Source organism: Genypterus blacodes, unplaced genomic scaffold (genome assembly GCF_046128005.1).
Source record: "Genypterus blacodes isolate CSIRO-AG114 ecotype Tasmania unplaced genomic scaffold, CSIRO-AGI_Gbla_v1 ptg000062l_1, whole genome shotgun sequence".
In the NCBI taxonomy this organism is placed as follows: domain Eukaryota; kingdom Metazoa; phylum Chordata; class Actinopteri; order Ophidiiformes; family Ophidiidae; genus Genypterus; species Genypterus blacodes.
In genome coordinates this window covers 1,457,127-1,484,393 of record NW_027466874.1, presented here as the reverse complement: position 1 = coordinate 1,484,393, position 27,267 = coordinate 1,457,127, and the positions used below count along the sequence as shown (strand labels likewise).

The 27,267-nt window shown below is 43.8% G+C and overlaps 1 protein-coding gene across 1 annotated transcript in view; it reads left to right on the top strand.

The window, feature by feature from the left end:
* Window positions 1-27,267, top strand: part of LOC143003711 (BMP/retinoic acid-inducible neural-specific protein 3-like) — a 43,587-nt gene that overhangs the window by 4,284 nt on the left and 12,036 nt on the right. Inside the window, exons 2-3 of the mRNA XM_076154504.1 lie at window positions 13,861-14,051; window positions 15,321-15,505. Of these exons, the coding sequence (XP_076010619.1) occupies window positions 13,861-14,051; window positions 15,321-15,505 (376 nt within the window). The remainder of the gene's footprint in view (window positions 1-13,860; window positions 14,052-15,320; window positions 15,506-27,267) is intronic.

Below are 27,267 nucleotides of genomic sequence, written 5' to 3'. Positions count from 1 at the left end.
TCAGAGCCGTATCTCCCCCTGCTGGCAGGATGCTGAATGGAGACGCGTTTCCAGCTGAGTGACAGAACGCACAGTGTTTTTCTTTTTTTTTTTAATCGTGACGTGAATTTTAATGCAGCATCCTCATCCCCTTGCGCTCGGGGATATGGAAGTCGCAATTCGAGGCCGGATTTAAAAAAGCTCAGGGAAATCACAGCCTTCTGTCAAATAACACTTTAACAAAAACGGAGAGAGAAATAATGGCCTGGTGGAGAGACAGAGGGAGAGAGAGAGAGAGAGAGAGAGAGACGGTTTCTTCTTTTCTTCTCTCATGGTTTCAGCAAAAGCAATAATGTGAATGCGTTGAATTGGCGGATTCAGCGGATTCTCATGCAGGCGTGCAGGAGCTCAGGTTGATGATCCTGCGTGATTGTAGGAAAATAAATCCAACCGTAATTACAGGTGGCGGCGTTTGAAGCCGCCATGCCTTCATTTATTCATAGCGTTTCTCATGTGGCAGGTCACAGAAACACAGACGGCTTTGTCGCTTCTTTACTTCACACGGCGAAAACCGCGTTTCCTGGTTCACCTGCTCAATTATGAGAATCTGTCACAGCGTCGCCTCGAGATATTTTCCTGGTAATTGCCACTTTACGAAAATATGTGCAACTTTAACAAACCACGCGTTTAAGTCAATCGTTGCTTATTTAGACCGTCAACGTTTTTACCGTTGCCGCCGGACGAGTCCCCGCCGGTGGTCGAGCGTCTCTGCAGACAGCAGGAGCATTAGTCAAAATGTCAGCTCCTCCTTTCTTCTTCTTCACGGGCCATAACTTTCTCATCACGCCTCATCTTCCATGCTTCTTTGTCCTCCCTTCTCCCTCCTGTCATCCCACCGGATATTACATTTGAAGTAAGAAAGGAACCCCCTTCGTTTGTAATTACGCAGCGATTATTGCTTCACTTCCACGTTGTTTGGGCGAGACGACCCGATGGGGCGACGTTAGCTTGAGTACGTACCACATGTAGAGCAGAGCGGCGCCTTTTATCTGCCCCGTCGGTGCTGCGGTGTCATTGTGTTTGTGAGCAGCACATTTAAAAGAGATTACAAAACAGGGGCCCGGGATAAATCAGGAAACAACTGTGCGGAATGTGGAAGTATGAAGGGATGAGATAGAAAATAAAGTAGCGAAGGAAAGACAGAGGGCATTAAGGAATATGATGCATAATGCAAAGCAATAAAACATAAACGACGTGCTCAGAAAAATGAACCAGAGCTGAGAAGCCCAAATGAAAGGAGATATATATTTTGCCGTTTCTATTCATGTTCTGCGCAAATGACGTTTTGGTGTGTGTACCTGATGTTCTTATTTCATATTTATGTTATTCATGATGGCGTCGGTAATGTTTGATGCTCCCAAGCTCAGAGTATGTGGAAGTGTCATGAGGAGAGGGGTGGAGTCATGCAACACGCCTGTTCCCTGCATGAAGCCAGTGAGCAAACTGACAGCTAAATTGCAGCGTTAATGAAAGATAATGATCCTGTTCCCACGCTTTAATAAGCCATCTGTTATTTTCGGTGAACAAAGGATTCCAACCATCTTCCTCCGTAAGTTTGCGTGGAATATTAATCGGAGTTGTAAATGCGGATGTAGAAAATGCAAACGTTCAATAACACAAACCCACACATCCTGAACACGGCGCTTAAATGCTGGAATGCTAGCTACACATTTGAATTGACCAGCCTACACACCTTAGTACATGGTAACAACTGTGGGCGGCCAATCGCAACAAAACAGGCTTTTCCTACACATAAAATGAGCTATTTCGCCGTATTTTCAAACAAGGAATCACATACAGAGGTATTCTAAGGTCTTTAGCACAGCTGGGGTACTGCTGCCCTGACACCTGCCTGACAGGAGAGAGTGTGTGACGTCTGGGTGCCTGTGCCGCTCCAGGAGTCAGGTCATTGTTGTCAGCCCGCACCGCCACCATCAAAGTGCCATATTTGCACATTTTGAGATGATGTCATGCACATACAAGAACAGGTCATGTGTTTGTTTGTCACCTCTACGACTACCTGACCAGATATCATGACTGAAAACAACAACAACCACAAACAGCAGTTAATATGTTAGATAGATAGATATGCGGTGAGAAGTTGTGTTGACTGAGTCCTTTGCTGGTTTGTTTTCATTCGGAGCACATTTCTGCTGCTTCCTGTCTGCGCCTCTGCTATTTCGGATGTGCTTACCGGGATCAAATCTAATCAAATCTGACCTTATGGCACAACAACGTACGGCGCAGTTTAGCTGCAGGTAGAGCCTGTTTATCTCCTGTTTGTTTACGATCAATATATCAGTGTCTCATAATGAGTGCTGTAAAAACAGTTTTTCGTACAAATGTGGGGAAAAAACAGCCCCGGAGAGAGAAGAAGAAGAAGAAGAAGAAGAGGAAGAAGAAGCAGAAGTGTCGGGGAAGAGAGTTCTCCGCGGTTCCTGCAGTCTCCGGTTCCCTCCATTCAGAGGTTGAATGTATCTCCAGGGCAGAAGCAGAGCAGCGTTCTCCTCCTCCTCCTCCTCCTCCTCCTCCTCACCGGGAGCGATGGCAGTGACGAAGACTTCATGTGGCGTCGAGTTTATGGCTTCTGACAAGTGCGTGTGATGTGGGAGCTATCAGAGGTTTGTGGAGGCAGCGTGAGTGTGACTGAAGAGTGTTTCAACGGGAAAGATCTGCAAGGCATTATTCAATATATAAAACAGGCCTGAAACAAAGAACAAATACGGCACAACCCCCGAACCAAACAGTGTGTGTTTGTGTGTGTGTGTATTCGGTTTGTCTCAGCTGTGGACGTCTCCCCTGTGGCACATAGCTGCAACTTGTTTTAGCGTCTGTTTGGCTCTGAAAGTCCAGCAGCAGTAAAGTGACCTAATCGCTCCCGAAAGGTCGACACCAAACACGTGAAGCATTCTGATTTTTATTTCCTTTGCTTGAGGTGTAGAAGAATCCATTTGTGGCACCATTTGGCACATCCGGAGGCTCGGTCCAGACGAAAAAAAGCTTTGTGAAATGATTTTTTCCCTTTGTTCCATTTCCTTTGTGTTAGGGCCCCAGTGTTTGTCAGAGAATAGTGCAGCAGTGTTATTGCTGTCATCTGCCGTGAGAGATTTCTTTATAATTGTGGTTTTTGATGTCAATAAACTGCAAACAAATAAGCGGAATAATTTGATTTGTCAAAGTCTTGTTTCACTTAACATCGATTCCCATGTTTGTTGGTTATCCAAAGACGCGTGAATCTTTGTGATTGTGTAGTTATTCTTCATTTGTTTTCAGTTTTGTTGTTGTTGTAGGCGAGGATGCATGAAAACGACTCTGAGCTCCGTGGGTGCAAAATAAACAACGAGATGGGAATTATGAATGTTTGCGGGTGGAATTTTGAATTATCATCAATTTAAGAAAATGTGAAAATGCTGCATCCTTGGGTTTTCATCTTTTAATATTTGTTATTCGGCGTGCTGCTTTAATTTGTTCCAGACGATGTGATCACAAACCTCCGCACATCTAACACGCAGCTAAAAGGAGAGAACGTTTTAATTTCTCTTGAAAAATATCTCGTCTTTGTCTTTTATCGTATTTAATGCTTCTTAACTGTGTGTGTCCGGTGCCAAATGGCTCATAGACTGTGTGTTATCACAGCCCGAAACAGCTGCCTGTACAGTTTTATACGGGAGGGGGAAAAGCTGTATAAAGTGTATATGGGGCCCCGTAAAACCCAATCAATAAGATAAAAAACGCTGAAAGCTGCGCAGAGCTGCAGATTATTATTATTAACAGACATTCTGGGAGCATTAAGTTTTATTTTTTCCCTCTGTATAAGTGGTTTCGACCCAATGTTCTCAACCCCGCTGCTCCGGACTCACAGCACTGCATATTTCTTCAGTGATTAATAACCTAAAATCAGCAGAGTTTAGCCAATTAAGATGCGGGAGGCGGCGAGTCTGCAGTCTTGTGGGTCCCAAGGACGAGGATTAGGGACCTAAGACGTGTCCCTATGGTTCAGCACACAGTCGTACTACACAGTGGACTCTGCGGACTCATCTAAGAAGTGTAGTTTAAGCTACTATGTGCCAAAATAAGAATTATTAGACTCTATTAGAGGACAGAGCTCAGAGGAAAAAGCCTTGTTGGGACTGAAACTAAAAGGGAAATTGTGAGAAAGGTTGACGAAACAGATGCGGGGACAATAACACAACGCCAGGAGGCTTAAAACATTGAACTGACACACTATATGTTTTGGATGATGTGCATACAAACAGTCAAAAATCTGTGAGCTCCTAATCGTGAGTTGCTCCTCCCTTTGCGCTCTGTGTTGCATTGTGGGACAGATGGCGTCCATCATAACACAATACACAAGGACACAACAGAGCAGTACATTCTCGCAACTGACAACATGGAGAACTATTCTGTCTGAAACCGGCTGTTAGACTGACGATTCAGCACATTAGTGGCACAGACTGTTGGTTTAAAGGAATTAGACCAACCTGCATTACAGCTGCAGTGACGTCGCTGCTTTGTTATCTAAGATCATATTTATATGTGATAAGATATTTCTCTCAAGCATTTACTTGTTGATGTACTTATTCAATGTTAGAACATTATTTGAAGGGGGAGGAATGAAACTTTAAGTATGATTATAAGACCCAGGTTAAAAAGGAGGATAGAGTACTGGAGTCATTTCGAGCTATTGTTTGTCGTAATGGTCTGTGTGTGTGTGTGTGTGCGTGTGTGTGTGTGTGTGTGTGTGTGTGTGTGTGTGTGTGTGTGTAAATGTGTGTGTGTGTGTGTGTGTGTGTGTGTACATGGTTGGCTCTGGTGTGTATACGTTGATTATAGAGTATTCCAAGATAAGTGATGTAGTATTTTAAGAGGTAATTTTGTGTACTAAATCCTTTTAGAGACGATATAATGACTGTATAACACATTTCCTCCTAAGTAGTGCTCTGAGTGGAGATAGATTTGCATGTGCTACCAATTTGGCTTTCCTGTTGTGTGAGGTTGGGTCGAAGCTACACTCACTGCTTATTATGTACACGACGTGATATCTGTGTGTGTGTGTGTGTGTGTGTGTGTGTGTGTGTATGTGTGTGTGTGTGTGTGCATGGAGAAGTCGCTTGTCGAGTGTGTCATGACAAATTGCGGTACAACGGGATCAGCGGTCCTCGTGGCAGCGTCGCCTGCTGCAAATCATGTTTTGCCCCCCTGGTCTCTCTCTTTCTCTCTCTCTGTCTCTGTCTCTGTCTCTGTCTCTCTCTCTCTATTATTAGAGGTGTGGCGTTACTCTCGCAAGCTGCAAATCAATAATATAATTGCTTTCTTACCGTTTTGTTGCTTCTTTTAATCTCAGTTCACCTCCTGCAACATTTGAGCATATGCAGAGCAGAATGTTCCAAATGCAAACTGTGGTTTTTCCCCGTGGAGATGATCCTTAAAACTCAAAAGCAAACATGGCTACAATGAAAAAAGTAACACACACACACACACACACACGGTAAGAGAAAAATCCTTCATTTCCACCAAATCTGGGGCAGGAGTGGGGCTGCTTTTAGTCTGACTCTGTGTCTCTGCGGCGGTAAATGATTTGCGTAGCGTCACGGCTCCTGCTGGTGCGGCTGTGAGGCGCCCATAACCGGGGCAGCAGGTCACCGTATCGATCCACATGCGGATACTTCATAGTGACATCGCTGCTTTCCGAGGAGAGAGAGTGCGGCTCCACTCCGCAGCATTAACTTAACCAACGAGAACTCACGCTGTCCAAGAAAGTGGCAAAGTCGGAGTGTAGAGTAGTTTCACATATTCCTCCCTTTGGTGCCTCTCCTGTGGGGACGGCATTTTTTTCTAACGATGCTCCAAAACTGGAACGTATGTCAGAAAAAAACTACTACTAACAACGTTTCAGTTTGCTTTAAATGACACTTTCAACCTGATGCTTTTATTCTCTTCTTTTATTTCATTCATCTCATCTAAAAGAAGGTCTCTCTCTGTTTAAATGTGTATTTTAGTTTTTAACCTGTCAAATATAAAAAGCACTTTCAGCTTCATTCACTGTATGAAGTTGGTAAATTGATAAAGATTATTTTATGCGTTCTGTATGCAAATGTCTCCCCGGTCTGACAGCAGCGTTTGGATTGTGTCAAATGTGTAGTAATGAGAGTTTTTGGCTGAATACTACGACATTAAGCAGAGGAACAAACAGATTCAGCTCAAGTTGTCATTGAAAAGGAACAGACACAGAGTCAGATTCATATAAAGGAGGAGATTATTGTTAAGAAACGGACACACAGTATTTCCAAAAGCTCTTTAGTCAAATCACCTTCTGCTCCTCAAGCTTCTGCGGGTTCACGATCACAGTCTAAAGTCGACTTAACAAAGGAGTGAACGACAGAAAGGAGTGATAGAGTGAAGATGTTCCAGCTTCCCTCTGTCAGGGACGATCAGCAATGTTTTCATCTCACGTCCAAATCTTATTTTTTCGTTTTATTTTGCTATTAGAAATTCTAAACTGTAAGACATAGAAAAAATTATCTAATGTATAAAAAAATATATGAAGACCTAAAGATATAAAATTATCTTAATTACTTATTAAAAATTCTCAATTCCAGAACCAACGAGAAAAGATGAATGCAAAATGTATATATTTGGAAATTGTAGCAAGGAAGACAAGATTTCTGTAATTCTGTGATTTTCTGTAAAAAAAAATAGAACAAACTCTGCCCCAAGAACCTCCATTTCTTTATAAATTACATTTTTCTTTCATCTCTTGAAGTTGATCTCTATGAAGGGTATCTTGCAGGTTCTTTGTTGGTGGTAATCAAAGGTATGAAGGAGCGAGGAGAAGCAGCGGCGTGTTTATGGGACCTCACAGCAGCTTTAATGGCATTTTCACTAATTAATGGTCTGATGTTTGTTTGTTGTTGTTGAAACGCTGTTGGTAGCAATTCCATGACGCGTTCACAACCAGAAGCTATTAACCACATCATTACTCCCTCATTCTTCCTCTCTTCCCCCATCGCGCACCAGGAAAAGAATTCGGAATTCAACCCCCCCCATCCTCCCCCTCTCTCTCTCTCTCCCTCCCTCTCTCCCTCTTTCTCTCCCTCTCTCTCATACAAACTCTTCTCGTTAAAGGCCGGATCATCAGTGGCTAAATTAGCAGCGTGGAGGCGTGGCCCCGCCTGTGAAGGTGCCTTTCACTCGCCTTTTTGTTTTTAGCGATTCCCTAATTCTGGAATCATCTCTCTCTCTGGCCGATGGTGAACCCACATGGAGGAGGATCAGTGTCACATCAGATTAACCCAAAAGGGGGGAAAGAACGCCAAGTGGAGCAAAAAAGCATAAAAAAAAGAAAACAACAACCTATAACTCTCAAAATAGCAGGTCGACTGCAATTTACGTGAAGGTCTCACCAATAAATGTAATTTCACTTATCTGACTGAATGAAGCATGAAGGACTTTTCTCCCATTTTGCTCAATTCTCTTCGGGGAGGTCCTTGAAATAACTTTGAGTCTACATCAAGCAACTGTTTTGCTCAGCAGGTTATTTTGGTATCTGGGGTAACGGCTACAAAACACAACTATTTGTTCCCTCTTGGCTGTGGTGTTATAATGAAACCTTTCGTCTCTCACGTTCTCCACCGCGTTTTGATTGAATTTCCGCCTGCACTTTGACAAGCATGAACTATTGTATGCTTTTCTATCTGATTAATTAAAGTCATTGTGGAGCGGCTTCGTGTCTCGGCAGTGGTCACCTGCAAAGTCTCCGGGACAAAACTACAGTTTTCTAAAGCGTTCGGTGCAATAATTCAAGGCCTATTTGAACCCGTGTGATAGACGTGAATGTGATTTGGGGCTCGACTGCATGCAGTCAAAGGTGAAATTAGTGTTTTGTGAGTTATTCAATCAAATAGACGGAGTCGTTTAATTAATTTCCTCCTCTTCGTACCACTGACAAGGTTCAAATTGCACATTAATTATGATTAAATTATGAAAATGTCTCGACTGTGAGTTCATCTCACATTTTGCCAGTGTATAAATATTGTGCACTTGGTTCGTAAATCACAGTTTGAGTCCACAGTTTTGATGTGCGGCGCAATGATGTGGACCTAACTGCTGTAAAGTCATTATGCAGAATGTGTGCAAAGCAAAGAGGGAATGAGTGATGGAGACACAGCTGAGAAACGCTCTTAATCACTGGCTGCTGCCGCCGCTGCTGCTGCCGCTGGATGCAGGCGGGAGGCGAAAGAGGCGAGGGCGACTCCTTTCATGTGGTTATTAAAGGGATAGGTTGGAAGGGTTCATTCGCACACACACACACACACTGGAGTTTGCCAGAGTAATTGATCCTCCAAGTTTTGACCTGTAAACTCATTTCCTATACTGAGAACTAAAATGAATACAAGTAGTCATGTAGGAAACCCGAACAACGCCATGTGAGCTGCAACCCAAAACTGAAACTATACAGCTTGAATTGTTTTGTGACTCTTCCGTCTTCACTTGTGACTTGCACGTCTTGTCTTCGAAACATGACCAACAAATGCACTTGAGTGATGGATACGAGCATTCGAGGCCTCTGCGCCCTTCTTTAGCTCCTGTAGACGGGTTGGACTGCTCTGCGACGGCCCTGCGACTGTTTATATGTTTACGTTTGTCGTTCTTTTTGTTATTCCCTCATTGGTTTGTTGTGCTTTAATGCTTATTTCAATTTCATTTCATATTATTTGGCTCGTTAAGGTCTAAAAACGACTTGCGGTCTGCACTCCAGCAACTCCATCGCCCATCTCTCCCTGATTAAAGTCCAGCAGCGTGTGTGAGTGTGTGTGTGTGTGTGAAAGCAGAATGCACAGTGGCTTTATGGTAATCACCTTATTAACATCATGATTGAGAGTCGGCCAGCAGAGGAACTAGCAAGCTTTTAGTCCTAAATGCTGCCAGACTCATTAACGTATGGACACGGCGTGATTCCAACCGTACATTATAACACATTAGAACACATCACCTGGCGCCTTAACGAAAGGCCTGCTGCCGAGGAACGTTTGGAAGCAGAAAGGGACAAACGATGAAACCGACCCGGTGCAGTTTCATTTGAGATGGTAATTCCGCCGCTCGTCATTACTCAGCGGGGCGTCTTTGGGGCGTCAAGTCGCGGGGGGGGGGGGGGGATCGGCTGCTGCATCAATTACGCAAAGGTCCTCACGCGGCTCTCCCAGTCCCATGTGGTCTGCAGGGTTCATAAATGGGTCATGGAGTGGTTTGAGCAAACAGATCTCTTAAAATGAGATGAAAGCCACGGTGCATTATTAATAATAACTAATCTGGAACAGCTATGAAACATGCAGGCGGCGCTTTTACTGAAGTTACGCCGCAGCCTTCTGTACATGTGTGCCGGGGTGGCGTGCGGGCCTTACAGAGACGAGTCCTCAGGCGTTTCCTGTACAAAGCATAATTACACAGGCACCCATCCAAACATTCACTAATGTGCGGCAGCAACAAGGTAAGTGTTCATTTGTGTTACCGTACACGTCTGAGTCGAGGTCCCAATGAAGCACTGCAGTAAATTAAAACGAAGGTGGGGTGTTAAGGTTTTGTCGACGCTCATTGAGCTCGGTAATGATGTTTCGTGTCAGGTGTTGTTGTTTGATTGAATTACCTGAAGCCTGAAGTGGCAACACACTCTCCCACCCGCTTCATGCCTGGCTGTGGTGTGTGTCACATGTTACTCGGTGACGTCGGAGTTCGCCACGTCTTTACAGGCTCAAGGTTTGCGGCACTGCAGATGTTCAACAAACTTTAGAACAAGTTTAAAATACTGTATATGACAAATTCAGTCTAATACAACACAGCACCCTGGACTGGTTTCACACACACACACACAGTTTCCATGCTAGGTATCATCACAAACGCGACAGCAGACTAGCGTTCCTGCTTTCTATCTTTCTGTTACTTTTGAATAAAGAATCAAACACAGACAGACAGACACACACACACACACACACACACACACACACACACACACACGCACACACACTTCCACTGGATTCGTCAATCAATCAGCAACTCATCATCCGAGTGACAGAAACAGGACCGAACGCATCTCTTCCCGTTTCTACGACTTGCCGGCTGTCCAAACAATTACCCCTGTGGTTAGGAACGCGGCGTCTACAGTGTGAAACGCCGCCTGTTGTCTCGCCGCCTGCAGGCTTTAGGGTTTTACTTCATAAACGTGTGTTAATTTCTCCTGACATCAGCAGAGGCATTTTGTAATTCAGCCTGACTTTGCTTTGAAACCACAGTGGGAAAGCTTGTTTGTATGCCAAGGCGTGCATTTCATTCTATTTACATTCATTTGGCGGTGCAGCTGGCCTCGGGGCGTCTCGTGAGCAGGCGCGGATCGTCGCCAGGCCTGTTCGCCCACACACTGACCGCGTGAACACACTCTGCGGCGACGCCTCCGAGCTTCCTGTGACGGTTCAGAGACGTCTTCTTTGTGAAAGACGGGCGGCGAGCGGCCCGACTCTCCGCCTCTGATTGCGAGCTAGTATCCTCTGGGTGCCCCGGCTCGCTCAGAGGGGGGCTGACAGGTGGAGGGGCAGCAAACAGAGCTGGAGGTGAAATAGAGCTGCTGCCTGCATAGAGAGCTTCCGCTTTGGAACCGGAGGGTTGCCGGTTCGAGCCCCTGCCAAGGTGCCCCTGAGCAAGGCACCGAACCCACAATTGCTCCCCCCTCTGCGAAGGGTGGTAACTGTAATGTAAGTCGCTTTGGATAAAAGCGTCTGCCAAATGATCGTAATGTAATGTAATGTAATGTAATGTAATGTCTCTGTGTATGTGTGTGTGTGCGTGTGTGTGATGGGCTATTTCAGTCACTCAGCACCTCCCACAGAAGAGTTAAGGGTGAAATAAAGCCGCGGTGAATCCATAACAGGGGGCTGCTATGTGTGTGTGTGTGTGTGTGTGTGTGTGTGTGTGTGTGTGTGTGTGTGTGTGTGTGTGTGTGTGTGTGTGTGTGTGCGTGCGTGCGTGTGCGTGCATGTGTGTGTGTGTGTTGGAATGTTGTTTTCAAGTACAGATTTGTGTGAGTGGGGGGGAAGGAGCTGGACACATTAAAGTATTGAGATTCTGTACTTTACTTGACGACTACTATTACTCCACTAAATTTATTGTGTTGCCTTAGTTACTCCCTCCTAAAGCTTAAATTAAATTAAATTCTGCAATTTAATTTAATTTAATTTAATTTCACGCTTTGTCTGGGGCAAACTTTCATCTTTGATGCCTAAGTAATATTTTGAATGCAGGATAACTAAGCACATTTACTGAAGTAGTGGTGAACGTAACTATAAGATGAAGGTTCAGGTACTTTACTGTAGTATTTTGCATTTTGCTGAAATATCAAATTCAGAAGAAATGGCTCATTTCAGGCTGACAACTTGTTTAAGTTTGGACGCCATCTGAAGAATTAAAACTGATGTGCAAGGGGCAAAATCATCCAAAATGGACTCACTGCAATTATATCATCCAACTCTGTACTCACTGACTAAGTGATGCTTCATTTAAAGAGGCTCCTTGTAAATGCACTTGTGTGTGTGTGTGTGTACGTGTGTCTTTTCCATCCTTAAATGTCCATCAGTGAGCAGCATAGTGAGACGGCAGGTCCATCACAGTTAAGGTCTGCGTCTCTCTCTCTCTCTCTCTCTCTCTCTCTCTCTCTCTCTCTCTCTCTCTCTCTCTCTCTCTCTCTCTCTCTCTGCCGCTCCGGCCCCAGCTGATGGCAAGGAACACTAATGGCTGCTCGTTAGAGAGCAAAACGTGGACATGAAACGTGTCTAAATGAGCCGCTTCCTACTTCCCGGCTTTGTGTTTTTCTCTCATTATTGTAGGAGAGATTGATCAGTTGCAGGCTTTCGCCCACAGGAGCTCTGCCACACTCCTGGGCAAAGTTACAGTCACAACAAGATGTCACCGTTAAGATGTTTGTCTGTGTGTGTGTGTCTGTGTGTGTGTGTGAGTGTCTAAGCGTCGGGGAGGTACGATGGAGTGTGTGGACAGACAAAGATAGAGGGCAAATATGAAGTTTGGGATTTGTGGTGATCCTTTAGTACTTTTGTAAGGTTAAAGCTGAACTTTATCGCCCAGATTTTATCACTTAGAAGCCTCAGAAATCTTGTTAGAGTGTCCCACATGAGCAAACTGTTGGTCCTGTCAGTCAGATATGTTTACTCTGTGGGCACCTAAAGCGTTTGGTGAGCAAAGTTGTATTATTTTACTTAATAAGGTTAGATAGATGTAATAAATATGAAGGATTTTGGAGGGCAATTATGTCTAAAAATCTTTTGGTTTTCTTAGTAAGCTCTAGCATTTTTGAGGTTTTTCTAGTTTGGTAGTTGTCTATGGTTTGGACTGGTATAGATTCATGGAACATCATCCAGCAAACACATGTTAAAGCCTCTGAAAGCTCCTAAACAGCAGCATGGATCTGAACAACTCTAAAATGCTCCAAACATTCTATGAAAAACATTTCAATGACCTCATTTAGATGTCCTCTCTCCAAAAAGCAGCACATTTTGTAAAATCTCTGGAAGATCAACCTCATCTATCAAACGAAATGAACATGACTGCCACAAGAGGACTCAGGTAGCAAGTACAGGATGTATGATTTGCAGGATAATTACGTCTGAGCGTTTTTGTTACCGTCGTCCTTTGTCAGAGACTCTACTTCTTTTTAAAAAGTGTCCAATTTCCAGCCTTTAAGAAACTGTTAGCAAGGTCGTTGGAACAAAATGAGTGAATCTTGAGCTTCTCATGACAGCGTTCTCTCTCACTCAGTCATTGTTATTTAGTCTGATGAGATGAATGCGGTTAGTCTGACAAAACAAAACTGCTGTACAGACGACACAATGCTCTTTGTTGCTTGTTCCGCTCGCTGCAGCTGCAGAGACAAAGCTTATGTTGACGTCTCAGTGGGACCATGATGTATCTAGAGTGTCTCATTAATGACTATTACAACCCAACAATAAGGAACGACGAGGTCTGTTTGTATGATGTCATTTTCTGAGCAGAATCCCCAGAACTCTTTTGAATGTTAACTTGGCACAGTTGCTCGCAGAATAAGAATGTGTTAACAACTCCTATAGAAATACAGACATGTATCATTTTTCAGATATGCAGCGACAAAAAAATGCTCCTGTGTGTATGTGTGTTTGGTTGCAGCTGCATGTGGAGGCCATCATTGTGTGTATCAGGCACCAGATGAAGCTCGTTTCCCCTGAAAACAGCAAGACTCTGTCCGTCATCCGGGTCCCATCTACCTACAGTGTCTCTGAAGTGACTGAAAATGAGATGAGATTGCACTATTATTTTAAAATCGGTAGAGAAAAACAACGTTTTTCGCCGCGGCTCAAAGCAATCGTTGGGGCCGGAGGTAGAAACAGCGTGACACCATTCATCATTTAGAGTGGCACATAAGACTCACTTAGAGGTCGTGCAGGCATCAAATTAAATCCAGCCAGGAAAAGCCGGGATACCAGCCTCCATGCTTGAGCTGCGTCCGGCTCGCTTTGAAATCGCAACAATGGGACCAATTTTCTTCTCCTCTCGAGAAGCAGAAAACCGCTGTTAGGAACGACTTTAACGTCTTTTCATCGTGTCTCTTTTGCAAAATGGCTCCAACAGTTCCTGGCTTCCTCTTGACAGTGATGGAGAGGGTCTGCATGTGTGTGTGTGTTGCATTGGTACTCGCAAACGCCCCTTTGTTGAATATATGCATACTGTATGTGCGAGCGCTGCGTCCTCTGCTAACAGCGAGTGTATTGTTTGTTTTTGACTTTGCAGGGAGTTTGGCCGCTGGAAGGTGAACAGCTTGGCCCTGGAGAGGCAGGAGAACAATGGCTTCTCTCTGCCGCTGGACCCCGAGTTCCTCCACACCATTAGGCAGCTGGGCAGGAGGCCCAGCCTCGGCGCCATCACGGATAACATTATCAGAAAATACGGAACCCACTTCCTGCTCTCCGCCACTCTGGGAGGTAAATAAAGTAAAAGTGCTTTGTTTCTGTTTCACCGACCTCCTTCAGCTCAGCGGGGAGAGGAGGAGGTGTCAGCTCAGGGCGTCCTCGCAGCACGGCCGTCAAAATGTCCTCAGTTTGAGTCCAACATGGGAGCTTGGTGGCATTTCATTGCCTGCTTTCTTTCTTTCTTTCTTTCTGGCACTTGGCATCAACCTGTCAAACGAGAAAGCACCAAAACGAACACAAGCCGCCACCAAAACATAATAACGGAAAATGTAAGGGCTATTCTCACACCTGCAGTTTATTCGCTTCAAAAGTCGAAACACAGTCAAAGATTGAAAGAGCAAACATCACATCAACACGAGGCTCCTTTGTAGAGGCTTAATGGTTCTGAGACACCATTAAAAAAAATTCAGACTAAGGGGCCGCAGCAGCACGGTCACTAAACTTAGACCCAGGGACGGCCAGAAGACCCTGATTAGGGGATCTGAGACACCTGCTTGCTGAACAAGGGGTCAAACTTTGATCATTGCGATCCTATGCTAAAACTGAGCACAGATAGAAATTTGATTCTTGCATTCTTCCTCATGTTATTTGATGAAAACGAGGGCACGTTGAGCCCATAGAACCACATGCTGACCCTCTTTGATCTGTTGTGTTGATGACATTTTCACAGCGTTCCTATGATTCACGATATCGACAACCCCCTCAGTTCCAGATTAATCAATTGATAGATAGGATTTGTTCAAATCCATTGAGGAGCTTTGAGACGTCCCGCACACAGTCAAACAGACGAACAGAACGAATAACATATAAGACTCGACAGGGGTAAAATATTGGTGAAACGCCACAGAAGCGAATCAATTTCCGACAGTAATTAGTGTGTTCAGGGGCTCTAAACCTGCTTGCGTAATGTTCACACAACTCCCAACACAATCACTCACGGCAGATCATATTGGGTCAGCTGTGGATCTGCTGGTCCTGGGATTGTTTGCCGTCGTCTCTGGGCTTGTTCAGTTTAAATCAACATGTTTAATCTGTTTGGAGCTGTTTGACAAACAAACGTTGTGTCCACGCTGTAAGTTATCACCCAAATACTCTGGCCAACCATGAGATGACGAATGTATTGAAGTCAAACGTCAGCAGTGTCAAAGTCAGGTTGCAAGTATTTCATGATTGTGTCAAATCAAAACTCACACAAGTTCAAGTTGAGTCATAGTCAAAAATAATGCATATATGTTCGCGTGAGAAGCATTGTTAATAACTTGTGTTTGTGTGTGTCCACAGGGGAAGAGTCGTTGATGATCTTTGTGGACAAGCGGAAGTTGAGTCGGACGACTGAAGTGAGCGAGTCCAATGGGACAGCCGTGACCCTGGAGGCTCTGCACCAGCTGGCCGCCTCCTACTTCATCGACCGGGAAACCACGCTGCACAAGCTGCACCACACCCAGATCGCCTGCACCGCCATCAAGGTAAGATCCTGTGCCTAACACAAAAGAGGACAACAGTTATTGCCACATCTTAGTGGTGAGTGCAGGCTTCCATTGTAGGGAACTACATTTTCTATTCAATTCACGTACTATTGCACATTGTTGAAATTAGACTTGCAGTGGATGGATGTCTGCCAGCGCACGCTCCTGTTCGAGCCGGTAGCCTCGCATTCGTTAGTCGCTGTTCTTTTTTCAAGCACAATTTCCGAAAAAATCTGCAGCCCGTAGTGCCGAGCCTACAGGTGTTACATCCTCTGCTGCAGCATTCGGTCTACACTTCTGTCTGCCCACCAACTGTGACCGCATCCATAGTCATGAGACTCTGAGTGAAATGAAAGAGGGAGAGAGAGCGAGAGGGACACTAAGATGTTGGCTCATTTGTAGCTTTGGGAAACCTCCAGGTATGAAGTTGTGCACATATCTAAAGGTCATGGCGCTCACTGGTGATCTTTCGCTCTGCTCAGTGTCGCTTCGTTAGACACATTTTTGTCTTCATCTCCAAGCTTCAGTGTTCATTTCGTGGTTTCCAGTCAAGGTAATTTGCTGCAGAAAGACACAGATCACATCCCTGTGCTGTCCAAACTGCTAAACTGCTAACTGCCATATTTAGCTCAGTGTCGACTATATTTCGCTTCGGTCTGTAAATACAGTTTGTGGAGATAGAATGAGGCTCTGAAAATCAACGTACTTATCAAATCCCTGCAATTTTGTGAAGACTTGCATCGTTCATTTGGCTGCAAGTGGCTTGTGGACAGTAAATACAACATTGATTCTTTGTGCAGTTCTCTCAAAATGTGACTGTATGATTAATAGATGGGCCATACGAGGCATTGACTGGGCCCAAATGTTTACGTCCTTAATGTTTTGAGAGAGTAATGGCAGGGTACTGGAAAGTATTGGAAAAACTTATGTAAGAAGATCAAACTCTACACTGGTCAGTACTTTGCCAAGCACTTACCGCTCACTGCCAATGACTGTGTGCAGTTTACGGCCCATCAATACGCCCTTGGTGGGACACTCTGGCCCTTCTGAAATGTGGAATTATTAAAGTGTAGCGTTATAAAGCACATAAGGTGACCTCAGATCACACCGGAGCCTCTGCATGAGAGATTTGCACGGACGAACTCCGGCTACTTTACCTACAATATTTAATTAATGAACTTCTCGCAGTGAAGGCACTTTCAGACGCTGCCTAATATGCTCGCCAACAAACCCTGTGGCAGTCGTTCCACGTGGTAGCACGGGTCATTTTAATAGCAGAGCTCCAGCAAATAAATATTCCCGTGGCACTATATGGGAAAATTATCCAGAGAGAATGCCTTTGGTGAAGCAACCTCTCATAACTGAATACATTTACTTCCCATTATACCTGAGAACTGGAGGGCAAAATGTGTCCTACAGCTGCAATCCAATGCACTGTAATGAAAGAGAGAACATTCCAGGTCTGGAGAATGATTGAGAGGGTGATCAGGTCGCGTTGGTAAGCAAAGACTTGTTGTTAGATAGTGATAACATGAGACTATACACTGCATATATGTATCCAGAGTGTTCAAATAGTTACACTCTACGTTCAGGTTGTTGTGTTGAGAATGTTTGTTTGAAGGTGAGTCTACTGCAAATAAAAGAGATACTAGGAATTTCACAATTTTTTAATAATATTTTAATGTAAAACATTAACATAGAAAAATCCTCAAATTAAATATGTCTGTCGTGACTTAGCCGTAAGTCTTCACATGCTGTTTGAGCAGAAATAATATGATTCTGTAGGATTCGAACATGCCTGACGTGTTCAAATCATGAATACATTTTCTTTGCCAACGTTGTGTTCTATGCACTTAATGCTGTTTTGATGTTATATAGGAGCAGACGTGCACATGTGCCTGCTCAGTGAGCGAACGATGGAAAGAGATGAAGTGAGCAGCATTGTTTACTTCCTTTCCGACTCTTTCATGCGCGGCTTATTCACAGGCTTAAAGATGGCACAGCACGCTATGCATATCAAGATGTGTTTATGATGTAAATATCGCCCGGCATCTTTTACTGCTTCATACCTTTGGGGTATGTTCATTCATCACTCTGTCAGTTGTTATCAAGCAGAATGAATTGAATAGGCTGAGTTTGCCCTTCGCTCCGGAGAGCGAGTCTCCCTGCTTTCACAGGAATTTGCTTCCTTTAATTGTTTGTACTCGCTTTGCGGTAAACAACAGATTAACATCAGGATGTAGGTAACATTAGCAGTCTGTAAACTCTCCATCCCATCGCTGTTACGCCCGTCACTCTCTTTGTCATGTGCCATATGTTGTGGTTCCACCTGTCAGATCCAAACATGACTGACCTGAATGATGCATGTGCACTCAGTGTTTTTTTATGTGAAATCTGTTTGGATCAGATGTGTGTTTGTGAAACTCCTGTTGGTTGTAACAGAAGCCTATATAAGCACACCTATGCTACTACTTACAAAAACACAACGTCAGCTATGCCGCGACTGCGTTCAGATGTAACTGAAGTGAAAGTCATGTTGCAGGTGTATCACTTTGCAGTTCTGACAATGTTCCACAATTCTAAATTGGTTATACCTGAATCGTGCCATACGTCCTCTTTGAATGCGGCCTTTGAGCCGCGCAGTAACAATATATCAGTATTCAGAACACGCAGTCATTCGGCATCTGTGATTTACTCAAAATGTTCCATTAATTTTGCATGACGTGTTTGCACATACTGACTGTTGCATTAGTGCTTTGTGAAGGACATGTCACCTCGTAGACGAGGTCACCGCGGTAAACTTTCAATGGTCCGCTGAGAGAGAGATCCGTCAGGGGAAAGTAGAAACATTAGAGTCTATTTCACTCATTGTAATGGAGCCTTGGCTAAAAACATTAAATGGCCGTGTCTTTCTCTGAGCCGCCGGGCGTTTTTCATTGACTCGTCCATAGCGATGCTCTGCCACACGGACCGCCGGTTCTCTAAAGTGAATTGGCAGGGAGACGTGGAGCTGATTTGGCAGTGCTGCTAAAAACCTGTGTGATTGAGATGAATAAGGAAAAAGCCCTCGGAGGTGCGTTTGTTTGTGAGGCATTTTCAGGTGACTGATGTGAAATATTCACAGCATCAGCAGCCTTTAATTCAGAACATGGCTTTTTACCTCACGCTGATGAAGACGGATGCCAGAACAAGGCCTCCTTTAAAAGGCGTGCCGCTCCCCCTGGTTTTAAGAGATAACATATTCTAAATAGAGGAAATGCCTGGCCTGAAGGCACAGCAGCCGTGGAAAATAATCAAAGAGGAGGGGCGAGTACGAGATGGATAGGAGGTTAAAAAATGTTACACAACGTGATGAATCAGCCGCTGCGTTTCAATGATTCCCTCTCTGAGAGCCTCCTTCATTCGTCAAACACTTGGCGGCGTGAGTTAGAGTGTCATCCGCCAAAAAATGGAAGGCGCGAGGAGCCCACGGAAATAAAGGCCGCCTTTATTTAGCGGGATGTGCAGCAGGTAGACAGGAAGCGACGCACGCATCCATCCCTTTGATTCATCAGCTCCATGTTTGGAGATTCATTAAAGAAAGTTGGGAGTAGGAGATCACCGAAGAGGAGGAGAAGCCATAATGATTCTTTGACCCGATTTGCTTTTGCGAGCGCTCAGTCAGGCCAGCAGCGTCGCCGCTTCATCCGTCGAGACGAATTTTGGAAATCAGATAAGGGGCGGTGAGGGATGGTTGCAGTAAATGCAGAGATGGGGGCAGTTTGGGAGCCCAGATAAACACAACAAAGACGACCAAATCCTCTTTATTTGTTTTTATTGTCGGCACAGATGAATAATTCATCGCAGACATTTTTAGCATTTTACTTATTACACCAAGGTAAATATTTACCACATCCTCCCCTGTCACTTTCCACCTTCAAGTCCTCTTCCCTTTTTAACCCTCCATAAGATCTGTGCCAGAGTCTTCCTCACATTACAAAGCTTTGGAGGCGGAGAAGATTCAGATAATTGTGTGGGACGGATAATAACACAGCCGCGGGCGCTCGTTTAATCTCTTTTTGTCAAGTGTCTTCCAGCCAGGATTTCTCCTTTATCATCATGGAGGTGATCAGCTCAGAGTCGTCTGTTGATTTTATCATTTGTCCAATTTATATCGGAGCGACCTCAAATAACCAATAAAGCTCTGCAAAACAAAGAGCCAGTCATAAAAAGAGCTACAAGCCTAACATTTATCCTTTCATGTTGCCGTTGCTGGACCCGTTTTTAAAAAACATTTTGATTGTTTTAAGATAAACTAATCTGGAAATGCGAGTTTTTGCATGGTCTTGCTGCAAAGTTGCGATAGGAGGAAGTTGCAGATTGATCAGAGCCTCTGGAGCTCTGCTGAAGTGATGGAACATAAATGGTCTGTTTAGGGCAGAAGTGCAGCGATGTGATATCTTTGCACACTAAAGCTCTGCAAATGTTACCGTATAGATCCCTGAGTGAAAATAAGAACATCTGAATCTGTATAATACGTCTGCTTTAAAAAAAACAGAACAGAACTTCCCCTCTCGTCCGAAACCATTTTGGCTCCCCCATGGTTTCTTCCAGTGCTTTTTATTTTATTTTATTTTCATATTCTGATGCAATTTTCTTCCTTTTGGCCCATTTTCATGCTTCGTTTACGAGCTTATCCCCTGCTGGTTGACATTAGATTGTAAGCCACAGCTACAAAGTGCTCTTAAAACATCCAGCGAAATCCTCAAAGAATGAATAAACAAGCCGAAATGTATCTCAGATGCAAATGTGGATTTGCACGTCGACTGTGCCTCGGTGATTAAGCAAACGACACATCGCCAAGCTGTAGCGTTTTGAAATGAGCAATGATTTTCATGAAACATTAATGATATCTGCTGTTTTCGTTCCCTTTTTAGCGTTTGCATAAAGTGAAGCCATTTGAAAGTCCATTGTTGCTCAGGCGTCTGATGACGCTCGCTCACTAAGTGACATTCTGTTCTGTTTTTCTGCAATTATTCATAGGTGGGATTCACAGCAGTGATGAATCTTCATCAGTGCAGATACATCTGTCTAAATGGTGTTATAATAATATTAAAGCCTCTCATTTTGGAATAACAAATGCACTTCAAAGCCCGTTAGAACAGGAGTTAACAGCGGCTTTCTACTCGTCCAAAGACTGTTGGCGGGGTGCTTAAAGACAGCCAGCCTGTTTGCACTCAAAGAGGAGAGATAAGCGGAAATGCAAATACAGATGAAAGAAAGAAGAGAGAATTTCATAAATGTTACGATTAAAGCTGGCGACATTTCATCCTTAAGTTGCCGGTAGGACATCGGGCTGGTTGGAGGGGAAACAAGAGACGCTTCAAGCCTCCGATTGATAGCCTCGGCAGTAATGGCAGGTTTTTGTCACCGTGGCGTGAGAGGGCGGCGCAGAGATGAAACTCCCTCGTAAAAAAAAGGGAAGCCTGACTCCTGTGGGTGAAAAGAGGCGGGCGGTGACATCACGTGTCATGAAGGTCACAGCCACAGTAGATAATGAGGTGCAAGCAGGGATGAGGAAGAGTAGGCTGAACCCGAAATGCAGTAAGACAAAGAAGTCCTCCACTGATGTCTGTCTGGTTCTAAGGTAATGACAAAAATGGACACCATCAGGTCAATCGCTGTTTAATTATTTTTGCATAAGTAGTGAGCACACGTGTCCGCCAAGTTTGGTTACAGTCGACTGATTCATTCAGAGGATATAAATGGGCGCGGCCTATATGAACGGATGTGGATAGACACAAGGAACACAGAATTAAGATGCTGTGGTTTGGTTCGTTCAAAAGTTAGACACCAAAATCCAACAAAATCCTACAAAAGAAGTAATGAATAAATAAATAAGTTATATCTCCAAAGTGACTCCAGAGGCTTATTTACCGGAAAAACTTCGAGGAAGAACCGAATCCAAATGGCAAAAACATGAACATGATTCTTAAGAAAAAATGTGGCGTTTTGCTGAGAAATTGAATATAAATATGGAGACAGTGTTGTGTGTTGGCTTCATCTTCGCCTCCCTCCAGTCGCAGCGTTGACCTGCTTCGAGAGCCGAAATGTCACATCCTGGGCTTTGTCCTGTGTGTGTGTGTGTGTGTGTGTGTGTGTGTGTGTGTGTGTGTGTGTGTGTGTGTGTGTGTGTGTGGGAAGCCTCTGTGTTTTCTGACAGCTTTCCGAGCAGCTTCATCAGCCGCTGAAATCCCACAACGATGTTTTTAGCAGCAGGCGGTGTGTGTGTTTGTTTGTGTGTTTGTGTGTGTATACGCTTTCCTTATCCTTTTCCTTTCCTGTGGTGACACTGTGATGTACTTCACAGGTGTGTGCACAAGCAGATTTGTGGATCTTACTGAAACGTTCGCTGGTGAGAGTTTTTGCGTCTGCATCTGGAGTTTCAGAATATATTCATATATACTGTACTGTAAGAAAGGAAGCATTGAGGGAATCAAGGAAAGGAAGCAAGGAGGAAAAAGGACAGAAAAAAGCCAATTAGGAAAGAAGGAAGGAAAAAGGAAAGACAGGGAAGCAGGAAGCATTGTAACGGATGAAGGACAGAAGGGATCGATAAAGGAAACAATGTTACAAAGAAGGAAGGACTGTACGAAGCAAGGAAAGAAAGAAGGATGTATCAGGAAAGAATGAGGGGGAGAGTTGAGGAAGGGACAGAAGGAAGCCAATAAGGAAAGAAGAAGCTTATATGGAAAGAATGAAGCAAGGAAGGAAGGACGGGAAGAATAATGGAAAAGTGCAAGAGAGTAAATGAGATGGAAGGAAATTAATGAATGAATGAATGAAGGACGGAAGGAGGAAAGTCAAAACGGAAAGAATCAAGGAAAAAAGGACAGAAAGAAGGACAAAGGGAGAGAGGAAAAAACAAAAGGACAGAAAGAAGGAGGACAATTTAAAAAAAAGGAAGGACAGAAGGAAACACGGACAGACAGGAGGAAAGAAATAAGTAAACGATGAAGGACAGAGGCGGGGAAGGACAGAAGGAAGCCAACAGGGAACAAAGGGAGGACAAAAGGCAACATGGAAAGGATGAAGCTATAGGAAGGAAAGATGAATAGAATGGAGAAAAAGTTGGAAGAGAGGCAGGAAAGTAAAAAGGAAATAAAGACAATAAACAAGAGAGGACAGTCGAGAAACGAGAGGGAAGGATGAAGGGAAATGACAGACAAGAAAATGTAAGAATTTCCTTGACCTAAAGGTAAAATTGATTGCTCCTAAAATTCCTAAATACTAGAAGTATTTTGTATCTATATGTCTGCTTCCTCTAGGGGGCAGTAGGAGGCACATCTTGTCTCAGCAGCTGTTTCCATGAGTTCTAAGCAGAATCTCCAGGCTGGCGTATAATGTTGTTGTATTTTTTTTGCTGTTTTTTTTTCCTTTTCCACAACAGTGAAGACGTCAGGCGGCCTGGAGGACAAAGTCAAATTTATAGAGACGCCGTAAATGAGTCACGTCCACATCGCATCGCAAACTGCTTATTCTCCCAAAGCCTTCAAGTGCAATTAACAGTTCCATTAAATGCAGCTGCTGGTTAGGCTCACACAGTCAGCACAATTACCTCGTACTTGATTACAACACATTAATAATTCCCTGCCAACTAATCCGCTTCATTTACATACTACATTTTAGTGCGGCGTGTACGTTATTCCTCCATTTTAAGACAAAAGAACACAATGGGATTTTTTTTTGGGGAGGAGGGTTTGTTTCCGATAGAGAGGAGGCTGACTGTGCACACACACACATGCTTCGCTCCACTGGGTTCCCTTTCTTTTTTTTTTGCAGATGGTCTCATTGCTATGCATAGAAAAGCCATCTTTGGATTTGCATTTTGGTCAATTTTCCCTTTAAGTTAGACATCTGTCTGTGTTGGAAATTAATCCGTGGTTCCCTGCGGAGCCGTCTCCATTCTAATTAATTGTGTTAATGCGTCAATAGTAAAAAAGGAGAGGAGATATGGAAATCAGTGACATTACCTCTCCGTCTCTCTCTCGCTGCCAATTTGTCCGTTTCTTGGTAGGATTGCTCAAAAAGCACCTTGACATATTGGTGCTGATCCAGATCTGGATTTGGATTTCTCTTCCACTTCCTTTTTTTGTATATTATTATTAAAGCAAGCATTTGACATGATTGTGTTTTATACAGAAAGAGGGGGGAAAGGAGAGAAAGAGAGAGAAAAGGAAACAAGGTTGTACATCAATTAATATTGTTGTTGTTGAACTTTTTTCGAAGAGAGGCAGAGAGCCAGAGGGAGAGAGAGAAAGGAGAACTTAGACCCTGAGGCAAAAAAGGCAATATGAAGTTCAAGTTAATTGAAACAGAAACAGCATCCACCAAAAGGTTGTGAGAACACGGCAGAGTAGTGTGGACGCAGAGTTTTCTTCCACTTTCTTAAAGACAGACAAGGATCTGGATCTGATGGAGTGAAATCTGTTTTCAGTTTTCAGTTTCATTGATAGAATCATTGTGAAGTACCAGAAACATGGAACTTTCCACAGTTATCAGTTAGTCCGATGTTTTGACCTACAGAATTTGTGCCCCCATTTTGTGTTCCCCCAAAAATGTAAATGAGTCGAAAGAAGTCAGCGGCATCGATCAGTCTATTCCCCATATATAACATGTGCCGTTCATACTGACTTTCGATGTTTGAAATTATCTAAAATGAAACAATGGACAAAAATGATTGACTCCCCTTAAAAATGAAGCAGATTATGGAACACATGATTGATTTTTACGCCACAGGCCAAGTTTGCAGTCACATTGCAATTTTCCTTCTGTTACACCCAGTTAACACTATGGTATGTACTAAAACTCATTAAAAATGAACATCAAGATCATTCAATGGGACTACACCCAAAACATTCACCATGATGGAAAAACTGATGATTATACAGATGAGGTTTTAGATATTAGGTGGAGGTTATTCTTTCTACGCAGCTACTTCATTATCATTATTGACAGACAGATGCCAGGGCCGAGTTGTCATCGTAGGGATCGGAAGGATTCCTTGTTCCCTCTTGAGGAGGAACCGTGGGATCCAAGTGCAACTACGCAAGACACTGAACCTCAAACTGCTCTTGATGAGCAGGTTTGGCACCAGCGTGCCTGCATCTGCCATAACTGTGCAGTATTATAAAGTGATTTGACTAGGAAGGCGCTCTGTAAGTGCCATCCATATGGAGATGTGTTTGGCCTTGGCAGAGGTATGCGCTGTAGTGAGTGCCCCCTTGGGTTGTATAAATGGAATAACAGGAGTTGTGGGATCAGTGCATACAGCTTTATTATGCCTCCACATGTCACGCTGTACCTGGTATCCTCACTGACCTTGCAGTTGTCAAAAGTAGATGTCAAAAGAAAAACAACTTTTCTGCCCACAGAGGCAAAAGTCTTCTTTTTTTTTCTCCTGCTGGCTGGATATCGCATTTGCTGCCATTAATCTAGTGAGGCGATGTGGTTACTTTTATTGGACCTTTGGGAAAATATTAAAGGAAGCCGCTATGGTGTTTGGCAATAATTCGCAGGTGACAGCGGCGGAGATGGATCTCCCGTCAGGTCTGCAGTTTATCTTCGCCTACATGCACGCGTGTGCTCTAAATCAGGCTTTTGTCAGGGATGATTGAGCTGAGATTGTGAAGAATCTAACCATGAGCTCAAAGCAGAGGAGACAGGATGGAGCGCGGCGGCTCTGTGTGTTTTGTCAGCACAAATCCGCTTTTATGTCTCGGAGTCTTTGGATGCCAACACATGGGATCTTTTTCTCGCCTGTCACCGGCGGGGCTCTCGCTCAACTTTTGTTTCTCGCCTATTTTTACTCAGCTTTTTCCAGCAGCCTCACACATCCTTTTAACACAGTTCATTTAGGAGCCGCTCATTTTTCATAGCCTTCCTGGAGCGCTCATGTGTAAAGATGAATTTCACTTTCATCCATAAGCTTCTTTAGACATCCTATTTTCTGCTTAATTTATTTCAGGTTTCGCACTCGGTCCAATTATTCAGGTCCGAAGATTGATTTGGGGGATTTTTCACATTTACAGGTGACAGCGCAATCTTCCATGTGCATTCATTTCGGTTTGAAGGTAGATTTTTAATTTTTTCATTTTGGGACACAATATTTGGTACAATAAGCATCAGGTTAAAGAATTTTTCACAGAGTATACTGATTTTCTTGGGAAATGATGTCTGAATAAGGATGTATAGTATTGTTTTTGGGGATCACCCATCAGTTCTGTAGTCTGTAGAATGGAACCTTTTAGATTCCTTCTGCTATTTTACATAGCAAGGAGTTATAGATATGTGTTATGTCATAATGATGCTAATGCCTTGTCACATCTATGTTGTTTTGAGTATAACTGTTCTGTTGTCAAAGCAGTTGAAAGCAGTGGAGTACGAACACAGCTTTACACTTTTAAGATAATGAGACACATCCAGTCTATCCTGGAGTGTCTTATGTTTGCTTGATTGTTGATTTCACATTCTGAACTCATCACAAAGTCCTCACCTGTGACACAACAACTCCTTTGTGGAGCTCTGCTTGTGTTTTCATCACTGCATTAACAAGTTTTTCCATTTCAAAAAGGCAACACGGTGAGAGCTAACATCGCTGAAGAGAGGGAGACGAAGGAGCTATTAAATTGGCCTTTACAACGCGTCTCATCTTTGCTGCCTCCTGAATGGAGAAGTGACATTTTTCAGGCTATCAAACAATCAGGCCACCGTCCTGGTATCCACCCCTTAATTGGTTTCACACCATTTCACACCTTTATGCCTGTGACCTTAATTACCCTCTGGGACCTTAATGGCTCCCCAGGTAACGCCGCAGTGTGACGGAGCTTTGAAGAGTTCAAATGCCGCTCGTTCAGACAGAAGAAATGAAAAGGCTGCGTGAAAGAGAGGATTTTAGAGGCATTACCCAGCACAACCACCCACATTATAGGTGATTATGACCGCTAACACAACAGTTTCACAATCTTAAACCACACTAGGAGGTCGACCGGCTCGCCAGCTGTTGCGATGAGAGGAAGACAGAGGAGGTAGTGTTTGCTTGTAACTCCCGCAGGCATGTTCATAATGAGATGATTAAGTAAGAATCTAGTATGTGGATTCATCTCCATCCTGGACTGATCGTCTTGGAATACTTAAGCAATTGGGTCCAACACTGATCTTTTTAGGAGCAACCACATCCAATCTCTTGATTCTATTTCTTGACATTGCCAGTGTCAGGTAAAACAGCACTTCAGTCAAACCCAAGTCATGATGTCGCATGTCTCAGACTGTGAGACTTCCTGTCTCAAAGGGCATTTCAGAGTGAATACAGCCCGAGAGTGTGGAGGTTGGCAGATAACGTAATTAGGCACAGCTCCCGCGTGTTGTACCCAGAGTTTCAACTCCTGCCGTCAGGGAGGAGGCGCGGGGTCCCACGACACAGACAGGAAAGGTTTAAATATATTCTAGAGTCTATCTGTGCACTTAATCAGAGGTCCAACAAGAAGAACCTCATGTGGAACTCATGACTCAGGCATGTGTGAACATGTATGTTCTCACCTTTTTAATGGTTAGGATTAGATGTTGTGTGTTGGAACTGTGCATTTGTGTTGCAAGAGAAATTGTGGAGAAATTGTACCGAATCGTGTTCCTACTTTCTTTGAATTTGTGAGGTTACACAGGTAATTAGGAGTCAGCATGGGTTAAGCTGGAGACGGCTGTTTGGATGATGGCAGCTGGCAGGA